A 13,257-nucleotide genomic window follows, 5' to 3' on the forward strand; every position below is an offset into this window, starting at 1 on the left:
CTAATGCAAAACCTGTTATTCTAAGAGCAATATCTAAAAATGGTCCCTATTTTGGGGCCTTTGTCCCCCTTTTATTTATGGCTTTGTCCAGATTTCATGCTCTAAGAGGTATGCATACAGCTGTGTTGCTTGGTCTCGCCTGCTTGCACTCAGGGTGATAATGAAGTGCACACACCCTGGGTGGGTCTGCTCATCACACACATTTGACGACCTTGATGTGGAAAACATTTCTGAATCACAGGGAAAATGTGGCTTTGGTAAAATAAAAAATGTAGCATTAACCTAATCTCAAAAGGAGACTATTAATTTTCCTTTTGCAATAATTTATTTTCATTTAGTATCTCCTTTGATTAAATGTGCTGTTGACATGCAGAAATTAATGCAATGTGCATTAATGTTTCTGCACATCAACAGCGCCAGACAGTGTCTGTGTGTGTTTATGTGCAAGCGCACATGCATTTTAAATGTATTATATAACACAGACACATCAAAATATGGCTCAGGTCATATCGGCAAGGAATTGAGGATTGCAAAACTAAATTGCCTTGAAACTGCTGTGAATCCTACGACTGTCATCTTGTAGCACAAGATGACATTCAGAGGAGTTTCAAGGCAATTTATCAATATTAGATGTTTTCTGTTAGTTTTATTAACTACTGTAGGGATTACAGGAGAGGCATACACTTTGGTAAATAAGAACAGTTCTCTGTAGATTGCAGGACAATCACTGATTTTAGAAGAAAGGGCGGTGAATCACACTTAAACAATGATGGTAGAGAGTTGTAGAATCCTTTAACTTCAGAAAATATATATTAATTCACATTCTCTTATTCCCTCAATGCCTCAGGCAGTACTAATTATTTCTGGCTGTAACCCTGATAAAAACTGGGTATATTTCGTAAGTGCAGCAGTGTTGATGTTTTAGATATTTGTACAACTCAGTGTTTTTTATTTTTTTTTTATATATTTTGGATTTAGGTGTGCATCCATATACATAAACGATCATATAGAATATGCAAGGGTAGAAAATTGATCCATATGAATCTGTTTCAGACTCACATAGGGGGCCACAGTCTGTTCAAATGACTTTTCTCGGAATCACACTGTAGGCAAACAATGGCCAAGAGACGAGAATTGTGTGACACCATGAATCTCGTTAGAGGAGTTCATAGCCTTAAAACTCTCTTCACTAATCCCCAACGCGCGCTCTGAATTATGTTAGGACACACCAAAGATGTGGTGTGCCTTATTATAAATCTCGTGTGTAGTCAGTAAACAGCACTTCATTGACAGGTCATCCTGTTATTCTCCTTCATTTTATAAATAATTATTTTATTTTTTCTATGCATTTACTTTAGAGCAACTTTTTTATGTCTACACTGAAAACTGTTTACACAAACTTCAGTTAAACACGAATACTTGTTTTAAGGCAAGTTCATTTCAAAACACGGGTCGAATGGGAATTAGCATCTCATTTGGACTTGAACTTAAGACCCACATCATTCTGTACAGGTGTCACTGCCGCTAGACTAGCAAAATCTTCTAGTTCATAGGTTGGTACTAGGCTATCGGCCCTATACAAGCCTAGCCATAACAATTCCCTGGCTATTTCTTCCCACAATATTTACTTCCCTGGACCCGTCTAGCAGGGTGAGTGACGTGATCCCCGAGGTAAATTTCCTGTCTCCCATCCAGTCATCAAGGTTCCTTTTGAAGACTGCCAAGGAGGCGCTCTGCTTGACATGTATGGGCAGTCTATTCCAGAGTATGGGGAGTCTCTGGGTCAGGAACCTATCCCTCCAGCATGTTTTGTTCATTGTGATGACAAGGTTTAGATCCCTGGAGCATGTGGTTCTGAGGGATTGGGATTTCTTTAAGTGCAGCATGTCCAACAGCTCTGGGTTTGACATGGCCTTGTATGTTAAGCAGACATTGCCTCTGAGTAGATAATATGTGACAGAGTATAGCTAGAGGTTTTTTTAAGTCAGTCAGCACTGGGCATCTGCTTTAGGCCTGTGATTCTTTTAGTGAGGTGCTTCTGCGGCCTTTCCAGTTGTTGCAGATGTCTTGTGAGGTACATATCAAACAGGGCGTTGTACTCTATGATGGGTCTATTGATGGATGACTACAGTGGGACAATGACCTCCTTTTTTCTGGATGAAAAGCCCTTAGTGATGAGGTGTGCCACATCAAAAAGAAAAAAAAAAAAAAAGATAATGTGTCCAAGGAAGCCAAAGGTTACCCAGTAGGAATTAACTATGATAAATGCTGCAATCAAACCAGGCATCCACCAAGGCTGTAAAAGTATAAAAGTTTAATACACAGAGTTGAGTCGGCTACTTTTACAGTGTGGGGGATCGTAGGTTTGTCCCAGGGATTACTCCCGTGTCACTATTAGACGCAGTAAACTAAACCTTAAAAAGGGCACAGTATACTCAAATCAAGGGGTGGCGTAAGCCATACAGAATCGGGCTAGGCTTATAACTGCCCCAGGGCAGATAGCCTAGTATGAACCTATGAGTACACAGGATAAGCGCTTTCACACAAGATCAGATCCACAGAATAAAACAACAGAACCCATTAAATACTAAAACATATGCTTCAATTAACCAATAAAATACAGCAATCAATTACTGATGTATACTTTTCTTAAGAATTGGTTTTAAAGGAACAGAGGCATTAAGACAAGGCAATTTATCTGCCTGCAACTTTACAATCCACCTTGTCTCTGCAGTTTAAAGTCTGTTATTAAAATCACCATGTCTTTTGTTAAAATATAGTAATTGCAGCACTATAAAATCAAAACTACGATCAGTAAAAATAGAAACATGTTTGGCTAGGGCATTAAGTATGTTTTTACGTCTAATGTCACCCATATGCTGAAGAATGCGCTCTTTAAGCATCCTAACAGTTTTCCCCACGTAAAATGAAGTGCAACATTTACATCTGGCCAAGTATACAAGTCCACGGGACTTAAAATCAGCATAAAAATCAGGTTTAAATATAACATATACTGGATGCTGAAAAACTAACCTGGTAGAAATGTGACAGCAGTCTTTGCAGCCCCTACAAGGATTGCTCAGAAGACAAAACTCGTCTAACTGTAGATCTATAACAAAGTCTCTTCAGAGACAAAATTGTTCTTAAAAACATAACTAGGTTTAACACCCTACTATAGATTTTATTTTGTCATCTGAGAGTAATATGGGCCAAAATGTATTAACTGTGCTGTAGACCTGCTGCACATTATTGCCATAAGTCAATGAAAGTCTAACTTTACGGCCAGTTGAATTATCATGGGGTAACTTGGACTCCTATGAGCATTTAAAGAAAGGTTTGCCCTTGCTTGATCTGTGCCACATAGAAGGATTTCCTGACTGTTGTGGTGATGTGGTTATCGGGGGTGAGACCACTGTCCACCTGTGTTCCTAAGTCTCTTATTACACTTCCGATGTTTAGTGTACTGCCACCTATATAGTAATTCATGGGTACATGTTTTTTTCCCAAAGGGGAATAACTATACATTTCTTCGCATTGAGCTTAAGGCCAAGGCTCTGGCATCAAGCATCTGTAAGGCCCTTTTGTAGACTATCCACATAATTTGGGAATTCAGTAACGGCTCCCAGTTTGCTGTCATCTGAAAACTTTGTTGGCCAAAGTCCCTTAGTGTTAGGGTTGCCACCTTTTCTAATGTCCAAAGTGGGACATTTTTGGTACAAATGTCAGATTTTGCAGGCCGAAGCATACCCACGGCCAGTACAAAGGGCAGAACTTCACTTTTCTGCCTAAGTAAAATATTATTCATGTAGCATTTTAGTTGCTTATTCTGTTTCTTATAATATTTAGTTGTTTCAGATTCAGAATAACTGTTTTATGCAACTATTACATAAAATATAGGAAATAATTTTGTCCTAAAACCTCAGGACATTTGCCATTTTTACAGTTTTTTTGCAGGACACAACTGGCCAAAGAGGGACTGTCCCTCGCAAAGTGGGACAGGTGGTAACCCTACTTAGTGTTGGCCTGTACTTCAGAGACGTAGATGCCAAACAAGAGCAGTACCAGGACTGAACTTTGAGGTACTCCACTTGTCTGGAACTGGATTTGAGTCGGCTACTTTTACAGTGTGGGTTCTGTCAGTAAGCCAGTTGGCAATCCATCGAGTGGCGTAGGGATTTGTGCCCAGCATAATAAGTTTATCTGTGATTCCAGTGAGGTGCAAAATATGGTGAAGCGAGAAACCACCTTGTCATGGACTCTTGAAATGCATTCGTCTTGCAAAAATCACCCTTTTAATGCAAAAGTTCTGCACAACACGCTGGATCATTTCATCCGATGCGCGCACGATTCTTTTACATTGCACGCGGTGAATAGTGACACAACGCGTTCTTCTTTACTGGTTGCGTCCAATGTTGTTCTCTCGAATGTGGGGATTCATTGACCTTAAAATGAGTTACACCACAACTCTCCCACAATCGGCGATAAATCCAACACTAACCAGGGACACTCACGGTATTATCTGAGACCTTAACAGAATGTCAGCTAATATAGATGCTCTGAAATAAAAAAGCCTATAATTATATCATTATTTTATAAAGTGTAATTCACCACTTTTTCTCCAAAAATAACACGTTTTAGGAGGGACAGGGCCAAAATTTGAGGCAAAAATCTAGGGCAGTTCAGAAGTATGACCTGCGGTTTTAAAAAAGTTGCAGCAACAATTACGCACCTTCTAATATGCATGTTAGCATAAATAACTTATTCCGTTACATCTATAAATGGAGAATACCAACACTGCAAAACTTCTTAATCTAGGCCTTCGTACCTAATTATTTCCACAGCTTACCCAAATATCTGACTGCAAGAAATCAAAATTCCCACCCATACTAATGAAACTACCAACTCACTTTACTGCAGTACTACTCACATTACAGCATCTTCCTGATGACGTCATCCCGTAGAGGACGAACCGGACCCGAGGTGCGCGGGCGTTGGACCAATCAGAAGGGGGAGGGCTGCTTCACCAGGAAAAGGACTGATGAAATGGCAGCTTTGTAAGCGACCAGGTGGAACCTTATTTCCTTGTCACATTCCAGTGTCTTGACAGTAAATGTTGTGAAAGAAAATAAAGAGTCCGTTGGCATAAAATGGTTTATCTGATTCTGATTTCCTTTCTGGCAGGCTCATTTTTAACGCTGATACTTCAGTTTTTGTTACTGTACAGAAGAAAGCCAGAACCTGTGCCCAGGACAGTGCAGAATGTCAACCCAGTACTTCATCCGCATCTCAAGGATTATCTTAGTAAACATATAGTAACGACCTGTCAGCTGCAGCAGCAAGATGCTCCAGCAGCTGCACCGCCTAAGCAGCAAGAATCTTCAAGCACTAAACAGCAGGATACTGTTAAATCAAAAGCTGAAACGTGCAATTTTCTTAATGCAGTATTTTTGTTTTTATTTAGAGAGCTTAGATCCACTGCTGGGGTCCGGCGCTGGGTGACTAAGAAAATAAAGGTCGAATTTGAAGAGCTGCTTCAAACCAAAACAGCTGGAAGACTGCTAGAAGGTCTCAGCCTAAGGGACATCTCACTTGGAGATTCATTGCCCGTGTTTAAAACGGTTAAGCTTCTTGGACCTGTGCTGTGCAATGACAGCGAGATGCCAGAGGAGCTCAATTTTGAGGTGGAGGTTGAGTACAATGGAGGCTTTCATATGGCTATTGATGTAGATTTGGTGTTTGGAAAATCAGCATATCTATTTGTGAAGCTGACTAAGGTAACTGGAAGATTAAACTTGCAGTTCACTCGAATACCTTTCACCCATTGGTCCTTTTCATTTCTTGAGGACCCCTTCATTGATTTTGAAGTAAAATCTCAGTTTGAAGGGAGGCCCATGCCTCAACTGACATCTGTCATAGTTAATCAGCTGAAAAGAGTAATTAAGAAGAAACATACTTTACCAAATTATAAAATCAGGTATGTAACAGAAATTACTTTGTATGTAAGCATTTTGAAAATATGTTTTCTTACAATACTTTTCAAATGTTATCCACTCAGAATGTATAATCTAGTATAGTTTAACATGATTCAAGTTATCATGTAAGAAGCTGCACAGTAAATTTAGAAAGGGTAGCCTGGATTTTCTTTTTCTACATTCAGTAGGTTTTTACATTTCATTCGTTAGGCTTTTACATTTCCTTATGTTTTTAAGTTTACAATAAAGCTCTAGGATTAGAATTACAGAAGCAGTGTCTATAGTTTTCCTCTGCAGAGGTAACTGACTGATTTTATTTTAAAATATCCTGTGGACTTTTTATGTCCATACCATGCCAGTTTAGCATTTGTTTTAATTAAAGGAAGGTGCCATGACCTTCCATATTTCTTGTAGTGGTTAGCCACGGTATAATGATGTACAACAAAATCTAACTTCTTTGCATTGAGACTACAGTAGAGTTTGGGTCTTTATTGATCTGTGTAGCTCTGAACTGACAAGTGGCTACAATGCAGTTCTTGTGTTTAAGTCTTGTATTTTTGTAAGTGCATAATTCTGAAATGCTGAGTTATACTATGTTTTAGACAATGTTTGTCTTCATTTTTAAATGCAATCTGTTGGTTACACTGGTGTCCCTTTGTGACAGTTAAATGATATGAAGAGGTAAAATCATGTCATTTTCTTGTTCCCAACCCCCCCAAGAATCATGTTACAGATATTCAAAAAATCATTTCTGAGTACAGTAAATGGAACTTTTAAGTGAGTAATTTTGAAGCCTACTTGGCTTAGAGTAATTGTGGCTTTAAAGTATTATGTGTTTATAATTATGATTTTTTTTCAGTGTGTAATAACAGTGGTTGTTAATAAAAAATCTGAAAAATATGCCTTTAATAAGAAAACTGTTCATGAGTAATTTTAGTATCAAATGATGCGGCATGTCTCAGTCTTCCCAAACTCTGATTAGGAGAAAGTACTGTCATGGCTTATTATTTAGTCATTTTTAGCATATTCCTTGATCAGATAAAAAGTGTATTTGTAAGTCTGCTTTCACTTGTTTTCATTTGGTATCTTATTCTTGGCTTTAATGCTTAGACTGATAAAAGAAGTCTGATATTTTGATCAGTTACTTAGACATTGAATTCATTGGTTTGGTGTTAATTATTGTCTCCAAAAATCAGAAATGCTTGGATATATTTTGAGACTTATTTCTATGCAGTGACATCATGCATGATTATTAGTGTGAATTTGCTATGGGGTGCAAGTCAGTATGTGTTTGAATTTATTTCTTTGAAGTCTCCAGTTTTGATCCCAGGTATATAGGTTTCCTAGCTGCATCTATAAAATAAACTAAAAACTTGTTGCTTCTAGGCGTCAGTGGATATCTTTAACCTGTCTATACCTAACATTTGCTTCAGATGCTGGTGCAGTGGCCTTTAACCTAGTTCTTGGTAATGCCCTGAACACTGTTATACCTCTCTGTGTTCATTCCTTTACTTGCTTGCTCATTTGTTTTATTCTTGTGTGCTAGAGAGAAATAATGACTGTTGATTACAGTATGACTAGGGATCTTACTCTGTTGCAATTTTTTATTTGCACTATTAGCAAGAAGATGGTTGAAAAAAAAGGTCTTAGTTTACAACACTGAACCTCGCCAGTGCACTTGCGTAACTCTCAGTGCCATGGAATAGCAGAGTTTGAGAGTGCTGTTGCTGTAATATCTTGACAGAGTCGGGTGTGTTCTTTTTTTTCTTAATTTTGTTTGTTAGTGGAATGACAGCTCTCTCCCACTCTTCTGAAAAAAAAAGGTAGTTGTGGGGGTTAAGATTGATGTTGAAGCCCTCTTACACACTGAGCAAACAAACTGATCTATGTCTAACAGCTGCACAGTACAGGAACTGGGTATTAAGTGGAACACTAGATTTCACATAATAATGTCAGCTGGTATTCTGGATTTGCAGTTATACGCGGTCCAGTGGGTGGTTTCTTAAAGGGCCACTATAGATATGAAATGAAAAAATTATATACATTTTTATGGTGTGTAATCTGCTAATTGTTTCTGTTGTATTGTTAATATTTCCTGTACTCCAAAATGCCCTAATGGTGGCAGGCATACTAATGTCTTTTTGTTTTTAATTGGGCTTTTTCTATCATATAATGCAGACTGAATTCTTCGTAGATGAAGTTTTTTTTTCTTTGCTGTACTGCTTCATACCAAATTTTGTTGGCATAGACTTGGAATGGCAGTACGCAGGATTGCTAGTTTGCAAGTTGGAAAACATCAGGTCAGAGTATTTAAAACTTTTTTTCAGTAATTGTCTGCAGTTCTAGTACTTTTTCATGTTTTAAACACTGTCAGAAAGCAGTTTCTTCTTCTTGCTCAAAATCCTTCCTTCTTCTTTCGGCTGCTCCCCTTAGGGGTCGCCACAGCGGATCATCTGTTTCTATTTCTTCCTGTCCTCTGCATCTTGCTCTGTCACACCAACCACCTGCATGTACTCTCTCACCACATCCATAAACCTTATCTTAGGCCTTCCTCTTTTCCTGTTACCTGGCAGCTTCATCCTTAGCATCTTTTTCCCAATATACTCTGTATCCCTCCTCAGCACATGTCCAAACCAATGTAATCTTGCCTCTCTGGCTTTGTCTCCAAACCTTCCAACCTGGGCTGACCCTCTAATATACTTATTCCTAATCCTGTCCACCCTTGTCACACCCAGTGCAAATCTTAACATCTTTAACTCTGCCACGTCCAGCTCTGACTCCTGCCTTGTCACACCCAGTGCAAATCTTAATATCTTTAACTCTGCCACGTCCAGCTCTGACTCCTGCCTTTTTGTCAATGCCACTGTCTCCAACCCATATAACATAGCTGGTCTCACTACCCTCTTGTAGACCTTCCCCTTCACTCTTACTGGTACTCGTCTGTCACAAGTCACTCCTGACACTCTTCTCCACCCACTCCATCCTGCCTGTACTCTCTTCTTCACCTCTCTTCCACACTCACCATTACTCTGAACTGTTGATCCCAAGCATTTAAACTCATCCACCTTCGCCACCTCTATTCCCTGCATCCTCACCATTCCTCTGTCCTCCCTCTCATTCACACACATATATTCTGTCTTAGTCCTGCTGACCTTCATTCCTCTTGTCTCTAGAGCATATCTCCACCTCTCCAGGGTCTCCTTCACCTGTCCCCTACTCTTACTACAGATCACAATGTCATCTGCAAACATCATAGTCCACGGGGACTCCTGTCTGATCTTGTCTGTCAACCTGTCCATCACTATTGCAAATAAGAAAGGGCTCAGAGCTGATCCTTGATGTAATCCCACCTCCACCTTAAACGCATCCGTCACTCTCACCGCAGACCTGACCGCTATCACACTACCCTTGTACATAACCTGTACCACTCTTACATACTTCTCTTGACACTTCCGACTTCCTCATAGAATACCACAACTCCTCTCTAGGCACCCTGTCATATGCTTTCTCTAAGTCCACAAAGACACAATGCAACTCCTTCTGACCTTCTCTGTACTTCTCCATCAACACTCTCAGAGCAAACGTCGCATCTGTAGTGCTCTTTCCTGGCATGAAACCATAATGCTGATCACTAATCATCACCTCCCTTCTTAACCTAGCGTTCACTACTCTTTCCCATAATTTCATGCTGTGACTGATCAATTTAATCCCTCTGTAGTTACTACAGCTCTGCACATCACCCTTATTCTTAAAAATTTAACACTTTTTCTCCATTCCTCAGGCATCCTCTCACTTTCCAAGATTTCATTAAACAATCTAGTTAAAAACCCCACTGCCATTTCACCGAAACACCTCCATGCTTCCACAGGTATGTCAATACTGGTTTAAAAAAAAAAAAAAAAAAAAAAAAATATATATATATATATATATAAAATGTATGTATATATATATATATATATATATATATATAAAATGTATGTATATATGTGTGTGTCTGTGTGTATATGTGTGTATGTGTATATATATATATATATATATATATATATATATATATATATATATATATATATATATATATATATATATATATATATATATATATATATATATATATATATATATATATATTTTTTTTTTTTTTTCTGTAAAAAACTGAATCACTTAGATTGTCATGCCAATTTGTGTCGTTAGTATCGTAACTGTGAGACCGCAGAGTAAAATAACTGTGAATTTCCAAAGGCTCAATAGGTTTATACCCCAAATGGAGTGAAAGAAACAGGTGTAAATACCAGTATATTGTATAATTTTATTTTATGCTATGTTTATTTATCTGAGTAATACACTGATCACAACCGAATATATGAGCTGTGAATTTCTTGAGACTCAACAAGTTTATATTTCCAGTGTTAATACTATGCTGTGTGGACTTGCACTTTACCAAAAACTTAAAATGTGATTAGTAAGATGATGGAAGAGCCAGGAGGAGAAGCTTTTGATGAACATCTTATGAAATTTCAGTTAAACCTAACATTGTGTGCACTGGAGAAATCTAATTCATTAACAGTGCCATAGAAGAGAACTGCTTATTCACACGTTTTAGATGAGACATTTTAGTGTTCACTTTGTAGCGAAGAAGATATCTGCTGGAAGAAGGAAATGTGTGGAAGATGCAGTTATTCTTTAAATCCTTAGTGAGAGCAGTCCACAATAGTATTCTCCACCATAATTTGTATTCATGCAGCTGTTGGATGGGCTTGACGGCTAAAGCTCTGAGTGCTCAGCAGCATGCATTAGTACGTTTATATTTTGAATCTGTATTTTGCCCTATGTATCCCTGTGCTTGTGCATTTTTTAAGTAGATATTAAACTGATCAGTAGTTTTGCACATAAATGTAGCTGATTTGTAGCAATATTCATTAAGCTCCCCAACTTAATAAATTAAAAATTTGAAAATAAATGTATTGCTTGTTTACTTGTAGCTCCCGGATTGTACTTGGAACCTCAGTAGCAAAAATAAAAAAAATAAATCATGAATTGTGTTTTCTAAAATTATGTTTACTTTTGAAATGCTATACTCTAGCATTTTTTTTCTGTGCAGTATTGATAGGTTGTTTTTAATGTATGTGGGGAAAATGGAATATGTTTATATCTTTCATCTATTTCGCCAAATACTATGCCTCTGGTAGGTGGCACTGTTTGGCTGCCATTTTTTCCAGTGATCATATAGCTTTTCCTTCTGGAATGGATAACTTGCCCCTCCTAACAGCTTGAGGAATCTGTAGAGAGTTTGTATTTCTTAAACCTTTCATGTCCTCATGAAATAAACTGGATTGGTCATTATTGGATTATATGGTCCTTGAAGGCTGTAACTACCGGTCTGCATTTTTTTAACATATACAGTGTGTGCAGTATGTTGTAGTTGCAAGAAATTGTACTTAAAAATATAAAAATAAAATCACATAAGGAAACACAGTTTGGCAGCCATGTGATATGTTGGTTCAAAAAAGAAGAAAGAACATAAGTTATTGTCACCTCAACCATGAAGGTGTACCTTGAAGAAGTACCTGTGATACTATAAATAAAACTAAAAGAATTAACACAATGTTTTTAAGCAGAAAGACCTTATGGTTCTAAAGTAAAAGCCTGACATAAAGTACTTTAATAAGCATAATACAGCCGTCTAAACTCTGCAACTTTAATAGTCACATAATAAAGTTTTGTATTGCTAAAACAAATCTTCTAACAGGTATTTGAAGATGAAAGCTGTATTAAAAGCACAAAAGAAGTACAATTTGCTACCTGACAGGTCAACAGTTGGGATGTTCTAAGCCTTGCCATTGGTAGATTGTAATAGGAACAGTTCAGATGGTTAGCTGTGGGGGTGAGGCTGAGACTAATCACCCAGTATATTGCCCATTGGTCTAAAATAAACGGTTTCATGTTCACAACATTGCTGCTGCTGTTCCTGACCCTCTAAGCCTCAGCGGTGGTGAGACGCCAGGCCTAGTGATAAGTGATGTTGCATTGCAGCCATCAGGAGACCCAACTGGCACCGGTTTGCCATATTTGTGCTTCCTGCAACACCACGTATACTGATACACTGCTAAGCTTCTCACCTCTCCTTCCTCGTTTATATTTTAATTATTTCACTTCTCCACTTCTACTGCCAGGAAGTGGAAAAATAAAGAACAGGCAATACAAGGCTAACTATATCTAAATATATATATAATTCAGCTATTGCGTCTGAACACATTGCTTTGCAAGTGTAGTTGTTTAATTACCCTGTCCGTGATAAGCAGTCTCTTCACCTCTGCCACTTTCTTGTCCCAGATCCTAGTTTTCTGCATGTTGTGCTTCTCTTATACTTTCAGGGCACCATACTAACATATGTAGGAACTTTTATTTAAGAACCTGATTAGTTCACAAGGTGCAGCTTTCAGATTACTCTGGTTTTACAGGAAATTGTTTGGTATTAGCTGCATATCTGCACAGTCGTCGTTACAGATAAATAAAAGTGCATTGCTTCATTCTAAGCTCCTTGTGTGCAGAGTAAATCTGCATATCCTTTTTTTCTTAAATAATTTGTGTTAATTGATTTAATTATTTGTAGAGTTTTTCTGCAGACTGTCTAATCAACCCTTTGTTTCAGTAAAAGAGCCTTTCTTCAACGTTATTGATCCCATCCCCTTGCACCTTATTAGAACTTATTCATGGTGACATTGCAAGCCCATAATACCAAGCTGAGTATGCAGTTGGCAAATGGCTTTAAAGTGAATAACCTTCTTCTGTGTGCTGTCACTTCACTTGATGCCAACTTTGCCTTTATGTTTCTAGGATTGCTGCCTCCACAGCTGCTGTCTGCACCCCCCGTGGCATCCGTGATGCATGGGATTTACCGGTCCTTAGGTTCATAGTTGCTGTAGCCCTAAGGGTTGGTGGAGGTGAACCATTACAACCTATAATAGCATGAAGAGTTTTAAGAGCGCTGCACATTTCCTGTTTGCATTTTTCCACATGCTGCTTTACGTTAATTGTTCCTTCTTAACTTATAAGGTATTTGGGGTAGTATGTGTTTTCTGGGGGTTACTATATGGGGGTAACAGTTTGGGATTACTGCAGTCTCTTTTTCAGACTTCTGGAACTTGATTATAAGTAAAAAGTTAAAGACATGGATAATTAAAACTAACTGAAGTTATTTAATTGTTTGCTGTGAAAATGAACTGTTTGAGTCTTGAACTAGGTCACAAGTGTAAGGGTAAATCAATATATAGAGAGAGTTTAGACT

General features: G+C 38.1%; 1 protein-coding gene across 1 annotated transcript in view; it reads left to right on the forward strand.

The window, feature by feature from the left end:
• The first annotated feature begins 4,998 nt into the window (after positions 1-4,998).
• LOC122788645 (PDZ domain-containing protein 8-like) overlaps positions 4,999-13,257 on the forward strand; it is an 862,743-nt gene continuing 854,484 nt past the window's right edge. Inside the window, exon 1 of the mRNA XM_044055542.1 lies at positions 4,999-5,974. Within this exon, the coding sequence (XP_043911477.1) occupies positions 5,148-5,974 (827 nt within the window). The 5' untranslated portion in view covers positions 4,999-5,147. The remainder of the gene's footprint in view (positions 5,975-13,257) is intronic.

This window comes from Protopterus annectens, chromosome 14.part0, assembly GCF_019279795.1.
Source record: "Protopterus annectens isolate FY-2018-M chromosome 14.part0, PAN1.0, whole genome shotgun sequence".
Classification (NCBI taxonomy): domain Eukaryota; kingdom Metazoa; phylum Chordata; order Ceratodontiformes; family Protopteridae; genus Protopterus; species Protopterus annectens.